The 23,244-nt window shown below is 38.2% G+C and overlaps 1 protein-coding gene across 50 annotated transcripts in view; it reads left to right on the forward strand.

The window, feature by feature from the left end:
• Positions 1-23,244, forward strand: part of TTLL5 (tubulin tyrosine ligase like 5) — a 285,101-nt gene that overhangs the window by 62,360 nt on the left and 199,497 nt on the right. For 36 of the 50 annotated variants that reach the window (XR_014312440.1, XR_014312441.1, XR_014312442.1 and 33 more), the window contains exons 13-19: positions 1,657-1,738; positions 3,286-3,347; positions 4,747-4,841; positions 7,036-7,077; positions 15,459-15,572; positions 15,860-15,951; positions 22,630-22,692. Coding sequence is in view for 26 of the 50 variants with exons in the window: in XM_082733575.1 (XP_082589701.1) it covers positions 1,657-1,738; positions 3,286-3,347; positions 4,747-4,841; positions 7,036-7,077; positions 15,459-15,572; positions 15,860-15,951; positions 22,630-22,692 (550 nt within the window). In the remaining 24 variants the exon portion in view is untranslated. The remainder of the gene's footprint in view (positions 1-1,656; positions 1,739-3,285; positions 3,348-4,746; positions 4,842-7,035; positions 7,078-15,458; positions 15,573-15,859; positions 15,952-22,629; positions 22,693-23,244) is intronic. The other 14 variants (XR_014312454.1, XR_014312455.1, XR_014312456.1 and 11 more) reach the window with 2 other exon arrangements.

The raw sequence follows: 23,244 nt of genomic DNA on the forward strand, positions 1-23,244 counted from the left end.
TTTAAGAAGAATGTACTGGCCATAAAAATTATGAATTTGTTACCTACAAGAGATAGGAGCTTTCTATTCTTTACATTTTGAAGTACCAATAATTGGTTCTTGTGTAGTTACATGAAGGAAAATCCTACCTCATACTCTCTTTTGGTTTGAGATTCGTTTTGCAAATTAAATTGAATCCTGAATAAGTACCATGGAAGCAAATTCATTCATGACATCTTTTCCTGTGAGAAAAACTTGAATATGATTGTCTAATTAGTGTTGCATAAATAGGAATTTTGGACTTAGCATTACTGAGCATGCAGGTACTGAAAGGTGGTGGTTAATAGAGAAAAGTGAAAGGAGAAGAGAAATGATGTCCTCACGTGCCACAGTGAATAAATGGTAGAGTCATGAGAAGGAACCAGGTCTCTAGATTTCCCTTCTAGGATTCTTGGTCCCATATCAGACTTCCTGTTCAAAAGACAGTCTTGGGCACCATCTTTCTAGAAACTTACACTTACTTTTCTGTGTTCTTGAGAGGATTAAGAAATGGGAGAATCCTTCTTGAAGTAAAGACATTTGTTTCAAAATGAGTTTCCGGAAGATCCATGGTTGTGTTCTATAGGTGTGAGCTGTGGCCTGTGACCTCTGGCTGAACTGTAAGGAAGCTCATCTTTTCTCTTGGAAAGAAGATGTAGACAGTTTATTTGAGGGACACGGAGTGGGAAGTTTGAGAATGCGTGGGACTTCTGAAAGTCAGATGGATTTGATGTGTGTATCCCAAAGAGGACTGTGGAGAGAGTCTCGTTAATGATAAGAGTAAAGGTTGCCGGCTGAGGTTCCAAAATTAGCGTCATATTATCCCTGCATCCTGGGAGAAAAGCCCGCTTATGTTCTTGCTTTACTCTTTACAACAGTTGAGGAATTAGGAAAGAGAATCAGTAAAGAAACCATGAAAAGGAAACCAGAAACCATGGAAATGGTCTCTGGCTCCTTCCCTTTTTCAGTGATATTAGTGGTGCAGGATAGCTTATCACAGCCCTGCTCTGTCTGCCACGGGTTCCCTCCTTTCTCTTCTTTCTTTCTATATTGAGCCATTGTACTTTATTTTCTGTCTCCAAAGGGAAATTGAAACCATAGGAAAGGGGAAGAATAAATGTATTTTACAGTGAACTATCTTCTTGACCTAGGCTGCAAAAACAAGATACTAGTTTAGGAAAATGTAGTGGAAGGGCCCAGGGAGATTCCTTCAGGAGATTTTTTTGTTTCGGAATATGGGTGGGGGTGCAATCCAGAACAAACCCAAAACAGCTTTGAAGCTTTGATGTTGGATGCCTTTGTGGCATTCTCATTCCCAACTTTTTTTTTTTTTTTTTTTACCCATATGCACAGCAGAATCTTGCCAACTTTTAGAGGTCAGATCACTTGCTGTGTAGAACTCAGGAATGTCAATAGAGTGGATGATAAAAGCAGTGGAATTTTATAACATTATCTCATGATCTCTAGAACTTGATTAATTTATTTTGATCTGGAAAGATTCTCTGCTTCTACTTCCACTCATTACTTATACTCCCCAAATTTCTAGTCCTCTGGTGGGAGTTGATTGGCTTCAGTCTTTCAGATTTTTGTTCAGTTGTAACATGGAAAATGATCTTGTATGTTATGTTGTATTTCTAGAACTCTATGGCTTTGATGTGCTCATAGATTCTACTCTGAAGCCATGGTTGCTGGAAGTAAATCTCTCCCCTTCTTTGGCCTGGTAAGTAGTCTGTTCCTTCAACTGGAAAAGGACAAACCTTCAATGAATAGCACTAAAAAAACTTTTTAAAAAAAGTCGTTTCTCTTGGCGCTAGATTTTTTTTACCCTCGTTATTAGATAGAAATGACTAGAATTTCTAAATTTGAGGGATTTGTGACATGTGGTTAACCTCCAGAGGGTAACCGTGTATCCCTACCTTACTAGTCAATTTGTGATCTGATAACTGTCTTCTTGAGCATCTAAGGGATGCTTCTTGTGTTCATTTTTATTTCCAGTTCTCTCTCTTTCTGTCTTTTAACTTTGTGGGTGTTCTGCCAAGACTAAAGAAATACATGAGATATTATATTTCCTTTATTGCTAAAGGTTTGTACAGGTTCAAATCCACATATACTGTAAGGTATAGAGCTGGGCCTAGGATAGTATATATAATGTTTGGTCCTTTTACCCTTTCTGTATTCTGGTATGCATCTAAGATTAGAGTCTAAAAACTTCAAACAATCTTAAACTTTTTAAACCATCGTTTAGAAGAAGGAAAGAAACATATTTTTTCAATACCAGAGAAGATTGTGCTTATATCTGCAGCTGTAGCCAGAGTTTCTATTAGCCATACACTTCTCTAAACAGCTAGAGAACCCGAGAGATTTATGCTACAGACCACCCAGCAGCTGCACGTTTAAGGATGAAAAATGTTGGCAAAATGCCAAGTCATCAAATAAAGACAGATTAACTACTTCGTGGGGTGGGAGTTCAGCTTCAACCCAGCAGTAAGGTATAGAACTAGATATCACAGAGATGCTTCCGATGTTGGGCTGTTCTTTTGTTAAGTCAGCTCTTAGCATATTGCCCAGCCAGGTGCATCCTCTGATGTTAGAGATCCCCAGAACGATGCACTGGTCCAGCAGCCAAAGTAATCTGGTTCATGGAAGAACACCTCAACACCAAAGCCAACATGGCAGTCTCTGGCACAGGGAGCGTCCAGCTTTCAGTTCATGTTTGTGTTTCCATGTGGGTTCCTGCTGCATCATCTGGTGATATTTTGGTATAACTTGTATTTTTTTGCCTTCATTCGCAAGCCTAAAAGCTTAAGGGATTGATTTAGAACCGAAAATGAAGCCTTAAAAAATGTACAAAGATGACCAGAGTTTCTTCTCTTGCATGTGAATGTGATTTGACTCTTGTAGCAGTAAAAAATAATTTGAAGGATGGACATATTCATGGAAGAGCATATTAAAGGCCTAAACACTGCTAATGATGCAGTGTTCTTGTACATGGTTTGAATTGCACAAGACCTTCTGGAATAAAAAGATTGCATGTCAGGGAATCAACTTTGGTGCTGGACTTGCCCTACAGAGGATGAGTTTAGCAGTGGGCTTTTATTTCAAGTATTTTTGCCCAGATTATTTTTTCTTTTTCCATGGGTTTGGTATGTTTGATGTGTTGCTTCTCATCGAACATTTGGAGGCTCTGCTATATTGAGGCCCATTAGGGGTAGCTCTTCTGTTAATTTCTAACATTATCGATTGGCCTTTCTTTCTCTCTTCTATTAGCGATGCACCTCTGGACCTAAAGATTAAAGCCAGTATGATTTCAGATATGTTCACTGTTGTAGGTGAGTAGTGGTGTTTTCCGAAGACTCATATAAAAGCTAACCAGAGCATCCATTTTGTTGGGCTTTCTAGGTGTTGCCAGTTGGCAGTTCCTAAGCCATGCTGAATGTTTTGTACTGAGAAATTATATTTTCAGGCAAGTGTTTATATGTTTTTACTCCCCCTGGCTCCATCCTGTCCTGAGGCTGAACCACAACTAGGGCTGAGAACTAATTCCTGGGGCACAGGAATTACGAGCCGAGGAAGAGCCTTAACCAAAGGTCTGGAGACCGTCTATTTTTCTCCGAGCTGGGAGAGTGTGACTGACTGAAGAAGCTTTGTTACAAAGGAGAGTGGCTCTGTTTCTGCTAGGCGGTCTCTGCTGGTGTCAACATGGTCCCCCCCCTCCCCAATAGTTATAACTGAAGGAAGTCCAAGGAAGAAATTCCTTTTTTGGCAGATAAGCCAAAAACTTTGAAATGGAGTTTGGCAGTTGGATGGGTTTATTGTGGGTTTGTTGTCATTTCCTAAGTACTCTACTAAGGCATGACAAAACACATTAGAAATGAACTAGTACTTGGTGGACCAGCAAATGCTGTAAAACTTAGCCACACTAGTCTCCCTGGATGGGAGTCTGCTTCTTTTTAGGAAGCAGGTGAAGTGAGCACACACCTAACTGGTTAAGCTGTAGATAATCTAAGAAGCCCAGTTTGCCAGGAGACCACCTTCAGCTGTTCTAGGAGTAGATCTTTTGTTTTTGTTTTTGTTTTTTTTTAAAGATTTTATTTATTTATTTGACAGAGATCACAAGTAGGCAGAGAGGCAGGCCGGGGTTGGGGGGGTTGGGGGGGGGTTGGGGGGATGGCGGGAAGCAAGATTCCTGCTGAGCAGAAAGCCTGATGCAGGCTGGATCCCAGGACCTTGGGATCATGACCTGAGCTGATGGCAGAGGCTTTAACCCACTGAGCCACCCAGGCACCCCAGGAGTAGATCTTGTAACAGGACAGGACCCCTCACCTGCTCTTGGGTTCTCCCAGTAAAACAACATTATTTTCCAGTCACCTTCTAGGAGGCCACTTTAAAATAATTTGTTTTTATAAACAACTGTGTATTTTTAAATGGTGATTTACACTTTTTACTCTGAAGTTCATCAAAAATCCACATCTCTTTTTCAATCAGAATCAGCTCCCCAGCAAGGAAGGTTGATTTATCTGCATATTTTCCATTCTCATGCTGTCCAGTTTTGAACTTGAAGTTCAAGTGAAGTGTGTGTCTGAGAGAGCCATGCCTCATCCTTCTGAGGATAGATCTCTAATATTTATGACTATGAAACTGATTTTGTATCTCTAAAGAAAAGGTACAGCTAAACCTGCTAATTTCTTAGAAAATGGTAGGTTTTAATGTTTGCCATTCCCCATTCAGGATTTGTGTGCCAGGATCCTGCCCAGAGGGCATCAACCCGGCCAATTTATCCCACCTTTGAGTCTTCCAGGCGAAACCCTTTCCAGAAACCTCAGGTAAGCAAATTCAGCAGCAGGGAGCCCGAAGAGGCTTATTGGAAAGTGGTAGCTGATGTAAATGAGTGAGCTGAAGCGCTACAGATATGACGTCACCGAGAGCAGGAGAATATGGGGATCATTCCAGACAGGAGGCAGTGACATTCCTCTGTGGCTGGTAGCATATGCTTTCATTGCTTTCAAACCAACTTACTGTCTGCTTTTTGTTTTTCTTTTCTTTTGCCTTTTTTCATTATCTGTCCTTTTTTCTTTTTCTCTTTAAGAATCACCTGCTTTTTTCCCCAAATTGATATGCTCATAAACAAGGCACAGAGAGGGAGCCGACAAATTCCTAGTCGTTACTCTGCTACATTCTTTCTGATCTTCAGACTAGCTTTGTGAAGAAGATGCTCGTTGAAAGAACATCTTCTCTACAGGTGCTCAGTGATCATGAGGTGTTAACTGAGGTTCAGTGAGATCAAGGCCTACAGAATCCTGTGCATGTCTGAAATGTCACTTGATCAAGCGTCGCTCCCGTCTTTGTGTCCTCTGCATCTGTGTTCCAGTTAAACCAATCAGCTCATTGTTCTGCCTGCTCGGTCCATCATCTAATCCATCCCTGCCTGTCTAGACCGGGCTAGTTTTACTGTGTTCTTTGCCTTTAACATTTCTTCTTAGCTTAAAGGTCCACCTTCCTCCTCTCTTCCCATCTGGGTTGATGACCTTGCCTGCTCAGAAGTCTCAAGATAATTTTCTCTTAAATCCATCCCATTCCATCATGACTCCAGTGCATGGTTTTGGCATTCATTGATTTGTTGCTTTGACATTGTCCAGTGTTCCTCTGCTAGACTGTAAGCTCTTTGAAGGCAGAAATAGCTGCTGCTTCCCCCTGCCTCCCCTTTCCCTTTCTTCTCCCATCCATTGATTCCTTCTCCACTTCTCCCTTCTCCTGTCACCACTCATTCTGCATTTTTCCTTTAGCTTGCTGGTCTCATTTTGAGTATTGCTATTTCTTTCTGCCAAGCTCGTCACTCTTACTTACACAGCTGTATTTCTAAGTTTTCATTAGAATAGCGTCTGCAAGCTCTACTGCCTAAGAGGGGTTGCGGGCAGACAATGGGAATGGGTAAGAGGGCCAGGGACAGTACAGCTGGGAGGAAGGGATGCAGCTGTGCTGAACTGGAGCCTCTGCCCCATATTAAAAAGGGGCAGCTGTTTTGCTGATGTGCTCTAACTGATCATTGCCATGCATGAGTGTGGGACACGTGTTGTCAGAACCTTCCTCCTGTCAAGAGAAAAGAGAAGTCTTATTTTAAAATATTGCCAACTGGTCCAGTTAAAGAAAAAATACTTTGCAGACCAAACGCAACATGTCTTTGAGCTAGATGCACTCTGTGACCACCTGCTCTAGGATCGTCCCCTCTTAGCAATAGAGTTGCGATGTGGGACGGGGTGTACTGGATTTTAAGGGGTATTATTATCTTGGATTAGAAAGAAAACCAGGCAGCAGCATTGTTCTTGATCAGTACATTATCACAGACAAAGGTTTTCTTTAATTTTTTAATAAGAAAAAGTAGAGGATTGCCCTAAGTGTACTAGCAAAACTGAATTTAGACCATCACATTCCTCTGCAGGTAGTTTCCTGTGGCAGAGCCACAGGATAGTGTGTAAAGGACTGCAAATGTTTCTGTGCAGATTTCACAAGAGTTCCTGCCAAATTTTACTCTAGGGGTTAGCTGTATGTCAATCTTGGATGAATTGACCCCTTTTCTTAGCCTGCCTCTCAGCGTTTATTGGCTGCTCTTTGCAAATCAGAGAGTCCGTCCACCATTTGATTTGCTAACTGGTAGGTCATGGCATGACTTCATCCATAAGGAGCCTATAGGACACTTCTTTTTAAAGGGTTAAAAAACTGTAGATTAGTTCTGTGTACTCTGGAACAAATTTATCAGGTGGAATAGTTGGCTTCAGGGTGTGATAGCAGGATTTTGCTTTCCTGCTTAGAAGACGAAACTGGGATAAATACACTGTAGGAGAAAGTGGTGTGAAGCATAATGATGTTCTGGTCTTACAAGCACAAAGTGTAGGGCTCTTGCTTTTGCTTTTTGCTTGGAGATCATCTTCTCCTTTGTGAGATCATAGACATCATAGAGTTGGAAAACCTCACTATGGTAGGAGAAGATAAGGCTTTATTCCATTTTTCTATCTTTTGTAGCGTCCAGTGTCTGCACAGTGTCAGTCCTCAGATGCCAAACTGGTAAGTTCTGGATCACTTGGAGACTTCATTCAGATTCTTATTTCCAGTCCCCAAATGGAAAGTCTTTTAGCTTTGCTCTTTCACAGTCTGTGTTTGATGTACCTGCTTTTTGAACTTTAATAACATAGAGTTTAAGTGAAAATGAATGCACAGAGGTCTTTCCATATATAGAATATAAGAGTAGAGGCTGCAGGAATTTATGAATCCTCTTTTCCTGATAGTGATCGTGCTGTGAAGGAGGCAGTTGGATTTAAATGACGAACGGGATTTAGAGGCATATCTATCGCTTTGACCAGAATATTCCAGGAAGGAAATATAGTTCACAGACACCCTTTCTTTTCTTCAGATGTCTTATGAAAGGTACTATTGTCAGTAGCTTCATACTGAAAACATTTTCACATTGGGTATTGGGCTGTAGTTGATTTTACATACTTCTTATACATCGTGATTTGCAGTTTTATGAATCGTGGAACCTTTGCCATAATAAGTGTCTGAGATGCTACCTTTAAAAATAAACTCAAGGAGTGTCTGGGTAGCTCAGTCGTTAAGCACCTGCCCTTGGCTCAGGTCATGATCCCAGGGTCCTGGGATCAAGCCCTGCATTGGGCTTGATCCTGCTCAGCAGGAGGCCTGCTTCTCCCTCGCCCACTCCCCCTACTTGTGTTCCCTCTCTCAATGTTTCTCTCTCTCTATGTCAAATAAATAAAATCTTCAAAAACAATAAATAAAAATAAAAAGAAACTAAAAATATATATTTTTAAAGATTTTATTTATTTATTTGAGAGAGAATGAGTGAGAGAGAGCATGAGAGAGGAGATCAGAGGGAGAAGCCGACTCCCCAAGGAGCTGGGAGCCCTATGCGGGACTTGATTCCAGAAGTCCAGGATCATGACCTGAGCCAAAGGCAGTTGTTGAACCAACTGAGCCACCCAGGTACCCCAGAAATGAAAAATATTTTATCTCCAACTCCTAATGAACAGTATTTGTCCTCCTTCTGTCCTTGCTAGCATATTTGAGATTAACTGTCATTTTCTTCTATGAAGATCTTTGTTTTCTTTTAAACATCTCGTCGAAGTGACGGGGTAGCAGTGACAGTGCTGCTCCTTCCTGCTAGCTGATACTCTGAAATGAGGGCTGTAGATGTGTCAGACATAAGTGTGCCCCTGCAACTAGTAGTTCTTCAGCAAGAAGCTCCAGGATATTTATTTTGGCCTTGTACTCTCAGTACTCTTTGATACAGTGACCGGACAGCTTGGGATCTTGAGTTGTAATTCCTGCAAATACTGTTTTTGACAAAGTGCTTTATATGGTTTATATGAGTCCAAGAAGTGAAAAAAAAAGCGTATTGGTTGTCTCATCTAGCGTTTGGTCACTGGCTGATGTGGTTCCGTAGGTGTTTTGTTGGTAGAATTCGAAACGCTGTAATGTTTAGTGTTTTATGTTTAGTGAGAACCTAGGTGTGCTAGCTACTTTCTGTGCCAAACAGAAAACCAAACAAAACAAAAACAACTACAAAAAAGCCCCAGAGCTGTTGACTTCTAAGAGCTTACATTCTGAATACCTTTTAGGGATATCTACTCTTCAGGAGAACTTGAAAAAATCCTTAATTCATAGCCTTCTGAATTTGATTCCAAAGAATTGTCTTTGCTGTGTAATTCTAATCTTAACTTCCCTTCACCATTTTAATTTTCTCATGTCTGTCTAGCTCTGCTTGCCAGAATGGCCATAGACTGTGATAGCCTGTGGCCAAGCAAGGCCTCTCCCTTGTGGCTGTGTAATTGAACACTGCTCCAGTGACACAAAGTCTTTCTAGCTTTATTTGGCCAACTTGATACGTGTGGAATTCTCGGACTCTTGTTCTTTGCAGTGTTCAAAGTCACCGACTTTGTGTGAATGAAGCGTTCTCAGCCCCGTGGGGGTTTTGTCTGAGCTAAGTTAGAAATGAAAACAAGTTCTCTGCTCTGGCCATGGACACTTTGTCAAGCTTTCTTCTTCTGTTGCTGTCAGATTGCGCACTCACAGTTTTTTTCCCGTTGTCTATTCCTTTTTAGTCCATCGTCTCTTTCTACATTTCTTCCTTCCCTTGAATGCTTTGAGTTCAGATTTCCCACTCATCAGAAGTCACTTTTCCGGGTCCCCAGGCAGATGACATAGTTTCATGGAAAACACACAGACAGTCAGATTGCTCCTGGTTCAAATTTGTTCTCCCACTAACTAACTAGTGTTAGACTTTGGGCAAGGTCCCTTGTGTCTCTGAGGCTCACTATCCATGTCTGTCCAATGAAGATAATACAAATATGGAGATAGGGTGTGAAAGAAACGATAAAGCATAGGTAAAAATTTGGGCTAGTTCTGGACACATAGTTTACCTTGGACACATAGCTCCCTTTACACTTTTGGGTCCTGTTAATTTTCCTTTTACACATTTGTTAGTGGCATTGGGCGTTATTTCGATATTCATATCTGTAGCCATTCTTTTCACATTTGCTTTCATCTACAAATGCAGATTAATTATTATCTTTTTATTTATCCATCCTCCCAGACATCAGTGAAGGTTCTAAGTAGTGCTCAATCAGTACCCGTTCTAAAAATCGCGTCCTAACTTGATTCACTGCTGTTTATCCTACATAACATCTTTCAACTCTTTTCAGTCTTTGTTGGTGTGTTTTATTCATTATATTATGACACTAAGCCCCAATCAGAAATATAATTTAGAATGGAAATTTTATGAAATTTGTATAAATGCTTTTGTAAAACCCAAAGACATTAAATGTATTTGCTCTATTTCCCCTTTTTTGTAATTTTTGTCCTAAACATAAACATTTTAAGCATGTTTTTTTTTTTTTTTAAGATTTTATTTATTTATTTGACAGACAGAGATCGCAAGTAGGCAGAGAGGCAGACAGAGAGAGAGGAGGAAGCAGGCTCCCTGCCAAGCAGAGAGTCAGATGCGGGCTCGATCCCAGGACCCTGGGATCATGACCTGAGCTGAAGGCAGAGGCTTTAACCCACTGAGCCACCCAGGTGCCCCTTTAAGCATGTTTTAAAATAAATAAAGCAGTCTCCATACTTACTCTTTATGAGCTCATTAAACTCTAAATGTGTATGGATTTTTTTCTTTTATTATTTGTTCCATTATTTTACTAGGGGTTCAAGTTAGACTTACCAGGCAGTAGTCACCAGAAGCACATTTCTTACATTTTTGAAGATTGGTACCTCATTTGTCTTTTTCTAATTTTCTGGTACCTCCTCAGTTCTTCATGATTTTTCAAACATAATTGTGAGTGGTTCTGTAAGTTTTTGTTTTGATTTTTAAAGCCAGTTCCCTTAATAACAAGATGCATGTCTTTTAGACCTGCTGACTTGTATTTACTCCAAATTTCCAGATGTTGCCTGTCTCTTTTTGACTGTAACACAAGTCTTCTTACTTTCCTTTTTTTTTTTTCTCCCCTGATTTCAGAGTATATTTCTGGTTGTCAATTACATTTAGACCTTCTCTATTAGCCATTTTTTGTTTATTTACCACTTAGATTTATTCATTTGTGGTCCTTTTTGTTGCTTTTTTTTTTTTTTTTAAGATTTTATTTATTTATTTGACAGAGAGAAATCACAAGTAGATGGAGAGGCAGGCAGAGAGAGAAAGAGAGGGAAGCAGGCTCTCTGCTGAGCAGAGAGCCCGATGTGGGACTCAATCCCAGGACTCTGAGATCATGACCTGAGCCGAAGGCAGCGGCTTAACCCACTGAGCCACCCAGGTGCCCTGTTGCTTTTTTTTTTTTATAGCATTAGTTCATTTTGCTTTTTAAACTAGATTTTACCTTTTATTTTCTAGGTGGCAAGGTGTGCCATACACAAATTGAGCTATTTCTAGCTCATTTGTTTCTAACACAGAATTCCAAACTTCGTAAAACTGCATTAGGACATTTTTATTCCTCGTATATATTCTCTGTCAAAGAGGTTTTATTCTTGCCCCTCAATTATGGTATCTTTTATGATGCCTCACCTTTTTTCATATTCTGAGTTTTGTTTGGTTCTTCTCATTGCTGATACCTGCCAGCTTTCTCTAGGCAGAGAATCATTTTTCTGATTCAACATTTGTTTTTTTTTTCTACTTTTAGTGGAGACAAGGGGTTCCTCATCTCAATGATTCTCAGTCAGTTCTTCCGTAGTGATAAAAGTTAGATGTGTAAAGGTTTCTTTTCTGCATATATTTCTAAATCGTAAGTTGCACTAATGATAATTTTACATCTTTGGTGCATGCTGCATGGCAGAATTCTGGCTTAGGCAGTAATTTGGCAGTTTAAAATCTATCTGAACACCCAGTAGTTAAAATCCTGTGTCACCTAGACAGAGGCAATGGTTCTAAGTTCAGAAGAACTTTATTTCCTCAGTGCATATTCAGTCAGTTCCTGTGCTGATAGGCACAAGATCAGTACCACAGAATGGCTTGCACTTGGAGTATTTTGCTCTTGTTTTTGGCAGTCCTGATGTACTTCCAAATCTGATCCCCCCCTTTTTTTTTCTTTGCTTTTAATCTCCAGATATGTCTTTCTTGGCACTCATAAGCATTTATATATCCTTTCTTTTTTCTTTTTTTTTTTTTTTATCCTTTCTTTTTTCTTTGCTATCCTTTTTCTCAGTGTTTTTTCTCACCTGTGTCTATAATTCAGGTCACATTTCTTTTTTTTTCCTAAAATCTCTAATTTAGTTTATTAAGCCATTTGGTTTTAAAAACATAACAAATATAATTCAAAGTTGGCCCTTCTTGATTTGCATAAAGAATGCAGGCTGTCCATAAAATTCCACCGTGCTGGAAGTAGTAAACAGTAGGAGGACACATATTTAATCTCCAGTTCATTTCATTAACAGATGTCGGTAAGGATTTAACTAATGGTCTATGACAGTAGTGCTTTGTAGTACATATGTAGCCACACATCTCTGTAGACCAGTACAGCCAATATTATGCTGATACAGAAAATTCTCTGTAATCTCAGATTTATTGAAAAGCTGAGATTGGCAAAATACTTCTGACTTTCTAGTCTGATATTTTTAGCAGCCTCCCCAAAGACACAGGAGACCTGGATGGATTTTAGAGAGGCATTTGAGATACATAGACATTGGTAGTTACAACTTTCCATACCTCCCTCTTAGCCTTTTTAGTAGTTTAGTTTGAGGCAAATAGGTGAAGAGGTAAAAGGTGTTTCTAGCCATCTTTTTTCCGCTAGGCATAGCATTGACCTTTTTCTTTGCAACCTCGTGATATTTGTGGCAATAAAAGAGTAAAGCCATCAGCCAATGGGAGTTCACAGCTAGAGCACTCACCTAACAAACACCATTACCCTTCAACCACTTCCATTTTCAAACCTCCTGAAGGCCCCAGCTCGTAGGACCTCCTGAATTTCCCCGTGCCTCACCCGGACAGCTCACGTGCATACACAAGTGCTGGAGTTAGAACCGTGGACCATGCATAATGAAGGAGTGTTTGTGAACCTGTGTTGGAGACAGCTCTTTGAAAGTGACTTGGGAGAGAAGACTGAGAACTTTGGGGGGTGTCAGTTCAGTGTTTCTAGGAGCAGGTTTAGATGAGTAGAAGAAGGTGGCAACATCATTGTAATCTCAGTCACTGGAAGCCAGGAATATTGTTCCACCTCAGAGCAATTCCACAAGATGAAAATTAGGTCCTAAAAAAGAGAGAAAGAAAAAAAAAAGATAAAAAGTTCAACAAGTAAAATACAATTACAAAACCAGTCATAAAAAAACAGACAAGAAAATGAACAACAAAAACAAAAGAAAGACAAAAAGCAAAAAAATGAAAAACAAATTGGAGGTGCCAGTTAGATGTTTTTCAATAGTGGTTTGATCCATGTTCTTATAAATATGATGATGCATTTCTTTTCTTTTTTTTTTTTTTACATTTTTTAGAGATTTATTTATTTTATTTTAGAGAAAGAGAGCATGAGCACCAGTGGAAGGGGGAAGAGAATCTCAAGAGGTTCCACGTTGAGTGTGGAGCCTAACGGGGCTTAATCTCAAAACCCTAAGATCATGACCTGTGCCAAAACCAAAAGTCAGTCACTTCACTGACTGTGTCACCCAGGCTCCCCAACCATGTATTTCTTAAAATAGCTAATAACTACTTCCTAAAATATTTTTATTACTAACCTTTAATACAGATTTTAGCTTACCAACATTTTAAAATCAGTTTTTCTATTCTAAAATGCCTAATTTGTATTTTTATTATATATTTAAATGAGTGCTTACTTCATATTCTCTCTTACATAATTTCAGAGGACTTTAAGGTACTTGTAAATAGTATGAGTGATGAGGCAACTTGATCTTGGATAAGGCACTTGACTGCCAGTAGTTTTCTGATCAGAGTCGTGTCATCACATGTGAAATAAAGTATTTTTAACCAACGATAAGTCGTGTGTGAAATGAGAAAAGTCCTTAAAGCATCCGGTTAATATTTTGGCTTTACTGAATTGTCACTAAATAAGTGTTCACACTTTAAAATCTTTTCGAAAAGATCATATTACTTACATGATTCCCTTCCTAAATCTTTGAAGTTGCCCTTTGATTCCCCTCTCATCCCAACATGTGCTGTTTAATGCATACCCAGAGACTGGAAAGTTAAATTTTTCCCCCAAATCCTCTGCAAAGTGTAGTTCTAACCATGATTAATCTGCGTTTCAGCACATTCATTCATTTATTTATTTCTTCATCAAATATTTATTGATCTCTTACCCCACGCCAAGTACTGTTCTGCGTGCGGAAGATATCATAGGAAAAGCTAAACAAGTGAAAGTCCCAGCCTTTACGTGTTGCTATATTCTGCTGATTTCATGGTTTTTCGCGCTAAAGGTATCTGTCTCATCATGGAGTCTCCTATCAGGAAATCTGTCTTTTATAACTCCCATGCTAGCTTTGAAGGTTGGTTTGTATTGGTCTCCTGTGTGTCAAAGCTAAAAGCATTCATGATGTGTATAGGTATGTCTTTTAGTTTTTCTTGGGCTACTGTAACCAAGTACCACAGAAACTTATTCCTCACAGTTCTGGAGGCTGGGAAGTGCCAAGATCAAGGTGCCAGCAAGGCAGGTTTCATTCTGAGGTCTCTGTTCGTGGTTTGTAGACAACTACCATCTTGCTCTGTGCTCACATGACCTCTTTGTACATGGTTGGGCAGAGAAAGAGAGTGTACAAACTCTCTGATACCTCTTCTTTTAAGGGCATTAATTGCATCAGGCAAGAGTCTCACCCTGATTACCTCCTTTAATCCTGATTACCTCCCCCAAAGCCCCATGTCCAAATACCATCAAATTTGGAGGTTAGGGCTTCAACATACAAATTTGTGGAGGGACATAAACCTTCAGTCTGTAACAGTGAGCATTGCTGAGAAGGTTGAAAGCTTTTCCATAGAGAGTGTATGCAGAGAGAAAAATAAACGTAGTTCCTGACAGTAGGACTGCTTTTCTCTCATCATGTTCTAGGAATTTAAGAAGACAATTTGCATGTACATTTCCTGAGTTCTTGCTGCTTCTTCTTATTGGCAGATGTATTTGTCTTATCACTTTATCTTTTTCAATAATAGTGTGTTCACAAGCTTCATACCATCTGACTTCCTCTGTTACCTTTATATTTCTTTGCTCACGTAACGTCAGAATTACTTAAAACTTTCATTCCAGATGACCTTTGTGATGGGCATTTGGAAGATTGAATGAACATGGCCCATTTGGCTGCCACCTTGGAGTGCCCAGGCGGTTGTCCTTGGTCATGTTTCTTGAAGTCCGGCGGCTACAGCGTTTCGTTTGGTCACATCTCTTTTCTTTGTCACTGATGACTCTTACCTCAGTTTCCACCCCCCTACCCCACGCCCGAGTTCTAAAACATCTCATGGCCCCATTTTCACCTGTGACATAATTGATTGTTCCTTGGCTTTCGACTTATGTCTCATTTCTCCTAACCCACACTTCTCCACTGCTGAAAAGAATATAGTTATTTACTGAAATAAATGCTCGTTTAATCTTATGTGGCAGTTATTTTCAGATTTCTTCTATATGTTTGAAAATGTCAGATGTACTGTAAAACCAGGATTAGGATTAAGAACTGGATTAGAAAGTCACGTGGACATCTTTCTTGTTTTTCTCCTAGTTTTCCTCTCAACCCATAGTATTTTTCTTCTATTCTGTTTTCTTTTCTTGCCTTTGAGTCTACTAGCTTTCATTTATTTCCCAGGGTTTAAAGCTAAGAGAGTAATTACAGAAAATGGGCTTTGGATTTGAGTTTATCCATATTAGGGAAGATAATGATGTTGAGGGACTGAATAAAGAGAAATGAAGAAATGATGATGAAAACATTTTGTTTCTGTTTTTCCTTCTCCTTAGCGTTCCCGTCCACTGTCTGCCAGTGATGCGGAAATGAAAAACCTTGTGGGCTCAGCCCGAGAGAAGGTGCCGGGGAAGTTAGGTGGTTCTGTGCTTGGTCTGTCAATGGAGGAGGTAAAGATAACTCCATTCCAGGCCTTTGTGGGCTAATATAGGGTTCAGTGAAATTTACTGAGTGATTTATAACATTGATGACCAATTCGTATCTTACATTGAACATTGAACAAAGATTCAAGATGGGAGAAACTTGTTCTTAGAAAACAGAATCTTAGATGGAATGAACTTCTCCCTTCATTCTTCTTTCATATTTGTGGGTCGTAACTCTCTTCCTCTGCCCTGTAAACACATGGATTGCAGTTTTCAAAATGAGTGCTTACCCAATTTTCTCTTTCTCTGTATAGATCAAAGTTTTACGGAGAGTGAAGGAAGAAAATGATCGGAGAGGTGGATTTATTCGCATATTCCCTACTTCGGAGACATGGGAAATATATGGGTGAGGTGACTACCTTTTTTTTTGATCTGTGCCTCAGGTCCACAGAATTGGGTTAATTATGACACAGGTGTTGGCAATGCTTTCCATGTGTGTCTTTCTCACTTTGTGTATTTTCCCAACTCAATACCTAGAGCATTAACAGAAATTTAACCTACCTGTGCATTATTCCTTTTTAAAAAATCCCCTGCCTCCTTTGTAATAGCCCCTTAACCCCAGGTTAGACACTTTTAAAAATTTTAATGGTCATCATTACCTTTGAAGTAAAGTAAGTTACAGTAATATTTTACATTTTACCAAGAGTGTATGAGAGTTCTAGTTGCTCCTCCTCTTTGTCAGCAGTTGTCAGGCTTTTTAGTTTTGGGCATTCTGGTGGGCATTTATCTCTAAATAATGGTATTGAGACTTCATCTGCTATTGGCCATTTGTGTATCTTCTTTTTTTCCATTTTGAATTTAGGGTTTTAATTTTTTTTGTTTGTGTTATAAAGGACTCTTGATACAGATCCCTTCTCAGACAGTCACATTGAGAATATTAATATTTTCTCCAAGTCTGTGGCTAGCTTTTTCATTTTTTTTTTAAGATTTTATTTATTTATTTGAGAGAGTGCACAAGTCTCTCAAAGGAAAGGCAGAAGGAAAAGAAGAGGGAGAAGCAGACTTCCTGCTGAGTGCAGAGCCCTATGTAGGGTAGGGCTCAATCTTAGCACCCCAAGGTCATGACGTGAGCCAAAGTCAGATGCTTAACCAACTGAGCCACCTAGATGCCCCAAGTTTCTTCATTTCTATAATGGTGATTTTCAAAGAACAGGAGTTTTTAAGTTTCAGTGAAGTCCAATTGATCACAAATTTTTTTTTAAATTTTTTATTTTTTATAAACATATATTTTTATCCCCAGGGGTACAGGTCTGTGAATCACCAGGTTTACACACTTCACAGCACTCACCAAAGCACATACCCTCCCCAATGTCCATAATCCCACCCCCTTCTCCCAAACCCCCTCCCCCCAGCAACCCTCAGTTTGTTTTGTGAGATTAAGAGTCACTTATGGTTTGTCTCCCTCCCAATCCCATCTTGTTTCATTGATTCTTCTCCTACCCACTTAAGCCCCCATGTTGCATCACCACTTCCTCATATCAGGGAGATCATATGATAGTTGTCTTTCTCTGCTTGACTTATTTCACTAAGCATGATACGCTCTAGTTCCATCCATGTTGTCGCAAATGGCAAGATTTCATTTCTTTTGATGGCTGCATAGTATTCCATTGTGTATATATACCACATCTTCTTGATCCATTCATCTGTTGATGGGCATCTAGGTTCTTTCCATAGTTTGGCTATTGTGGACATTGCTGCTATAAACATTCGGGTGCATGTGCCCCTTTGGATCACTACATTTGTATCTTTAGGGTAAATACCCAATAGTGCAATTGCTGGGTCATAGGGCTGATCACAAATTTTTAAAAGATGCATTTTGTGTTTCCTGTCTAAGAAATTTTTGACAACCCCAACATCATAAAGGTTTTTCTCTTAATGTTTTCAACTTTGACTTCTTATATTTTGGTCTGGGACAGTATTCACTTAATTTTTGTGTATGGTGTACGGTAAGGATTGAGGTTCATTTCTCTTCATATGATGTAATACGTTTATTTCAGCACCATTTGTTGAAATTATTCTATTTAATTACCTTGGCATCTTTGTTGAAAATTAGTTCAAATATATTTGTGGGTCAGTTTCTGGACTTTATTCAATACTAATTAATCTGTCTCAATTACTATAACTTTATATTAAGTCTTAAAATCAGATAGTGTAAGTCTTCCAACTTCTTTTTAAGTATTTTGACTAAAAATAAATAAATAAAGTATTTTGACTATTGTGTCCTTTATATTTCCCAGGGCATTTTAGAATTCCCTTATCAATTTCTACACAAAAGCCTGCTGGCTTTTGATTGGGATTGCATTGAGTGTATAGATTAATTTTGGGGCAGTGGGCATTTTAACAATATTGAATTTTCCAATCCATGAACATGATAAATTTCTCCGTTTATTTAGGTCATCTCTTTTTTTTTTTTTTTTTTTTTTTTACTTTTTAAGTTTTTATTTCAATTCCAGTTAGTTAGCATACAGTGTGATATTGGTTTCAGGTTTACAGTGTAGTGATTCAACAGTTCCATACACCATCCAGTGTTCATCATGACAAGTGCACTTATTTATATCTTTTCTTTTTCTTAGCAATGTTTTATAGTTTTCCGTGTAAAGGTCTTGAATTTTTTTTTTAATTTGTCACTTAGTATTTCATGCTTTTGAACAGTATTAAAAACATTATTATTTTTTTTTTTTATTTTTAAATAGCTTTTTTGAGTTATAAACTTTATATATTTAAAGAGTATAATATGTTACATTCATTTTAACATAGGTATATATACCTGTGAAACTACCACTAAAATCAACATAATGAACTTACCCGTAACCTCCAAAAGTCTTCTTGTGCCTCTTTGTAATTCCTCTCACCTGCCCCTCCTGGCCCTTCGCTGCTTATCCTGGTCCCCAGGCAGCGATGATCTGCTTTCTGTCAAGATTAATCTGCATTTCCTAGAATTTAATTTAATAGAATTCTACCGATTGTTCTCTTATTTGTTGGGTCTTTCTTTTTACTTTATTATTATTAAAATTATTTTTAGATTCATACATGTTGTATCATGTATCAGTGGTTTAATTCCTTTTTATTGTTGAGTAGTATTCTATTACACATATATGCCAGAATTTGCTTATTGTTCATCTTTTGATGGGCAATTTGGTTGTTTCCATGTTTTTATTACAAATGAAGCTTCTTTGAATGTTTATATACAAATTTTTATATGACATGTACTTTCACTTCTCTTGGGTAGATACCTATTTGTGGAATGACTGGATCATATTATTATATATGTTTAAATTTTTAAGAAATGGCCACATAGTTTTCAAGAGTGGTTGTACCATTTTATATTCCCATAATAAGTGTATGAGCGTTCTAGTTCTTCCACATTCTTACCAACAGTTGGTATGGTTGATTTAATTTTAACTCCTTAGGAGGTGTGTAGTGATAGCACATAGGTTTAATAGCATTTCTGTAATGACTAATGTTGAGTGTCTTTTCATGTGCTTATTTGCTGTTTGTATGTCTCTGTCAATCAAATATTTTACCCATTTTTAAGTGAGGTTATTTGTTTTCTTATAACTAAGTTGTGAGAACTCTTTATATATTCTGGATATTCCTTTATTCCTAGCACTTGAAAAATGTTCCATTATCTTTTGGCTTGCATTTTTCTGGCAAGAAGCATGTGGTAATTCTTATTTTACTTTATTTTATTTTATTTTTTTCTGTGCAGAATGTGCCTTTTTTTTCTCCTCAGCCTGCTTTTAAGTTTATTTCTTTATGACCCATTTTCAACTCATTTGATTACGATATATATGCCTTGGTGTCATTTTCTTCATGTTTCTTCTACTTGGATTTGTTGAGCTTCTTGGTCCGTGGAGTTATCATTTTCATCAAATTTGGAAAATTTTTAGCCATTATATCTTCGAATATATATATATATTTTCTGTTTTCTTGTGCTCTCCTTTTGGGACTCAGATTTCATGATTGGCTGATTCTGATTTCAGTTGGCTGATACTACACTACAAGTCTCGCCTTGCTCATTTTTTTAAGATTCTTTTTCTTTACTTTGGATGGTTTTCTGTTTCTCTGTTTCTAAATTCATTCATCTTTTTGTCTGCAACCTCAAATCTTCTATTAATTCCGTCCAATGAAATGTTCATTTCAGTTACTTTATTTTTCAACTTTAGAATCCACTGTTTCTCTTTATATCTTCTTTTTGTTTTTTCCCATTATTTTCATGATTTTTTAGATTTTGTGCATATATTATAATATTTATGGTAGCTGTTTTTAAATCTTTGTTACTCTCTGTCATTTCTGAATCTGTTTCTATTGACTGATTTTCCTCATGTTCCCATTTTTTCTTTACATGTACAATATGTTTAAAAGTTGGATGTTGGACATTATAAATGTATTGTTGAATTGGTTTTATTGCCTTCTTTAAATACTTCTGAAGGTTTTTTGGCCTGATAGTTAAGTTACTTAAAGATCAGTTTAATCTTTTCCAGGCTCATTTAAAAACATTTTTTAAAAACATTTTGGTATAATTAACATACAGTGTAATATAGTTTCAGGTGTATAATGTAGTGATTCAGCAATTCTGTACATTACTCAGTTCATTTAAAACCATTTCTGTGGTTTGTTTAGGGTAGCTTTTTGTTTAGATCTAGGAAAGTTTTACTATTAAAGACTCTTTGGAGATGTCTGTTAAATGAGCCCATTTAACCCAATTCAATGAAATTTCTTCATTCTGGCTGATAGGAACCAATCAGTGTGTAGCTCTGGATGAATTCTGGAAAGTACTCAGCTTATACTCTCTTTAATATTCTTTACCTTGTCACTTGCTCGTTGCCCAGCCTGTGGACAATATTACCCTATGACTAAGCAGATTTGTGTTCACCCAAAGACTCAGAGTCCCTTGTGATGCTTTTTCTTTTATAACTATAAGGTTGAGAATCGATTTATAGTTAACATATTTCTCTTCCTCTGGTAATTGGCTTTTAATCTAATTGGGGTATTAGTGGTTCTAAGTATAGAGCTAGAACTTAGAAGAATAAAAGGTAGAATAAAAGGTACCCATTTTGTGTTTGTTTTGTTTTGAAAACCCAGCTGTTCATAGAGAAATCTTCCTTTCATCTTACAAAATATTCTATCAATGTAATTATACCTTAGAAAGACCTAGGAACACAACAGAAAGATACTGCTTGGGTTTTCTTTTGATATGTTTTTGAAGAATTTAAATATTTACAGTTCCTAGAAAACATTTTTTAATTAATGAAAGTGGAAACCTCTACTCTTGAGTATTTCAAGAGGCAGGACCTTAACTTGCATGCCTTTTCTAAGGAACCAATTACAGGTAGTGTTGTGGTCTCTTAACAGAGTCCAGTAATGATAAGTTTGATTATACTGGTTTGATTCTGAACCAATGGACCAAGGACAAAGACTAAGAGAGATGGAGACCAAAATATCTCCTTCTTTACTTATAAAGTCTAGGCTGGGAGATTTGATTATTATCTGTCTACAAGCAATCACACTTTTTGTGTTCAGCAAAAAGTTGAACTTCTGATATGGGCAGATTTGCATGCCCATTTGTAGGCAAGGTTAGACTGACCTGTGTGGGAGGAGCACCTGACCTTATAGGACCAGTAGAGGATATGTACCTCCTAAGGGGAAATTATCTCCCAAGAGAAAAATGGGACTTGCTCATTGATGCATTTTTGTTTATTCTTCTTAAATTACCAGTCTGGTTAAGTCACTCCACCTCTCCTGGGTCTCTGAAGAAAGTGGCAGAGTTGGGCCAAGAATATTAAACTAATTGAACTGCTGTCATGTAGGGTGGGGACGATGTATTTATCTACTAACAAATATGCCTTTTTACTAATGTATATTCATTGAGTATCCACCAGGTATCTAGCACTGTGCTTGCTGCTTTGGAGTATAAAACCAATATTAGATGGCACCCCTGCCCTTTGAGAGTTAACAGTGGGATTAAGGAGAAGTTATTTATTCATATAATAAAAAGAGTTCATTTGTATGGATTTTCATCATTATAATGTATTTCATGCATATCGTTATTCCAATTTAATGATACAGAAAGTAAGGCTCCATAAGGTCACGTGACTGTTCCATGATCACACAGGGGACTTGATTCAGGTATTCTGACTCTGGATCTGACTTTTTTCCCGCTATATCATGCTGCTTTCTGAGAAGAAAACATTTCCTCTATGAGACGGTGTATATGACAGGTCCCTCCTTGGGCATATGGGAAAAGCTAAGGTAGTTCAGACAAGGTCACTTCTCTAGTCTCAGAGCAGTCCTGTCAGGGAGGCTTTGTGCAGCAGACTGGACTTGAGGTGCTTTTTGAAGGGTAGATTGTAGATTATTGGAGAGGGTTTGAGGAGGTGTCTAGACCAAGGCGAAAGGATCACTGGGAAGTGTGGTGCGAGAGGAGTTTAAGGGAGCGTGTCTGGCTGTACGGCAGGATCAATGTTGAGGAAATGTCTGGAGAAAGCATGAAGATACTGGTTGTGTAGCTTATCCAACTTTTGAAAGCTTGGAAGAGAAAAGAGTATGCCACCTACAGTAAGCGACAAGGAGCCACTGGAAAGTTCTTGAGAAATAATGATTGAAACCATGTTCTGTCACACTTTCACACCCTTTATGCATCTCCCTATTCCCAGCTTCATTTGCCCTCTCTCTTATATATGATTTTTGGCGGTGGCTTTGTTTTTGCCTTACAGTTTTATTTTCTGAATGTAGGATGTCACTTTTTATTAATCCAAGGAATCCCATCATTTTTTCTTTTTACTTTCTAAATCAGCTCCTCCATTTATCCTTTGCATTTTATTGTATCTTCTGCTCCTCTGGTATTTTATAATTTTAATTTAAGCAACTTTCTCTTCCTTTGCCACTGTAGAGAACCGTACTTTTATTTAGAAACCGTATATAAGTAACCTATCCCTTCTGTGCTTGATTCATGGCTTTATTTCCATGTTTCTTTCCTTCAGTCAAACTTAAGAAATAGCCAGTTTTGTTCTTTGTCTTTCAGGTCCTACCTGGAACACAAGACCTCCATGAACTATATGCTGGCAACGCGTCTCTTCCAGGACAGGTGGGGATTTGCTGATCTTGTAAATTTGCTAATCTTTTAAGATCATTAGATCATGTGATAAGGAGAAGGCACATAGAAAAGAAGGAAAGAGGCTTTATTTAAAAAAAAAGGCTTTCGTAAAATCTCTGCTACAAAGGGCCTTAGAGAAAACACAGTATCATACCTATTGTTCCAGAATTCATTAACTCTTATCACCATATACTGTTTCTAGAGGCCACAAATTAAACCATAACTATCTTTAAACAATCTTAACAAATGCCCTAAACTTTATTCTTCTTAAAGGAAGACCTGTACTCTGTGTCTTTTTACATTAGACACACGTCACGTTAGACACAATTTTTTTTTATTTATTTATTTGACACAGAGAGATCACAAGTAGGCAGAGAGAGAGAGGAGGAAGCAGGCTCCCCGCTGAGCAGAGAGCCCAATGCAGGGCTTGATCCCAGGACCCCGGGATCATGACCTGAGCCGAAGGCAGAGGCTTTAACCCACTGAGCCACCCAGGCGCCCCTAGACACAATTTTTTTTTTTAAAGATTTTATTTATTTATTT

Source organism: Mustela nivalis, assembly GCF_964662115.1.
Source record: "Mustela nivalis genome assembly, chromosome: 6".
NCBI classification, from domain to species: Eukaryota; Metazoa; Chordata; class Mammalia; order Carnivora; family Mustelidae; genus Mustela; species Mustela nivalis.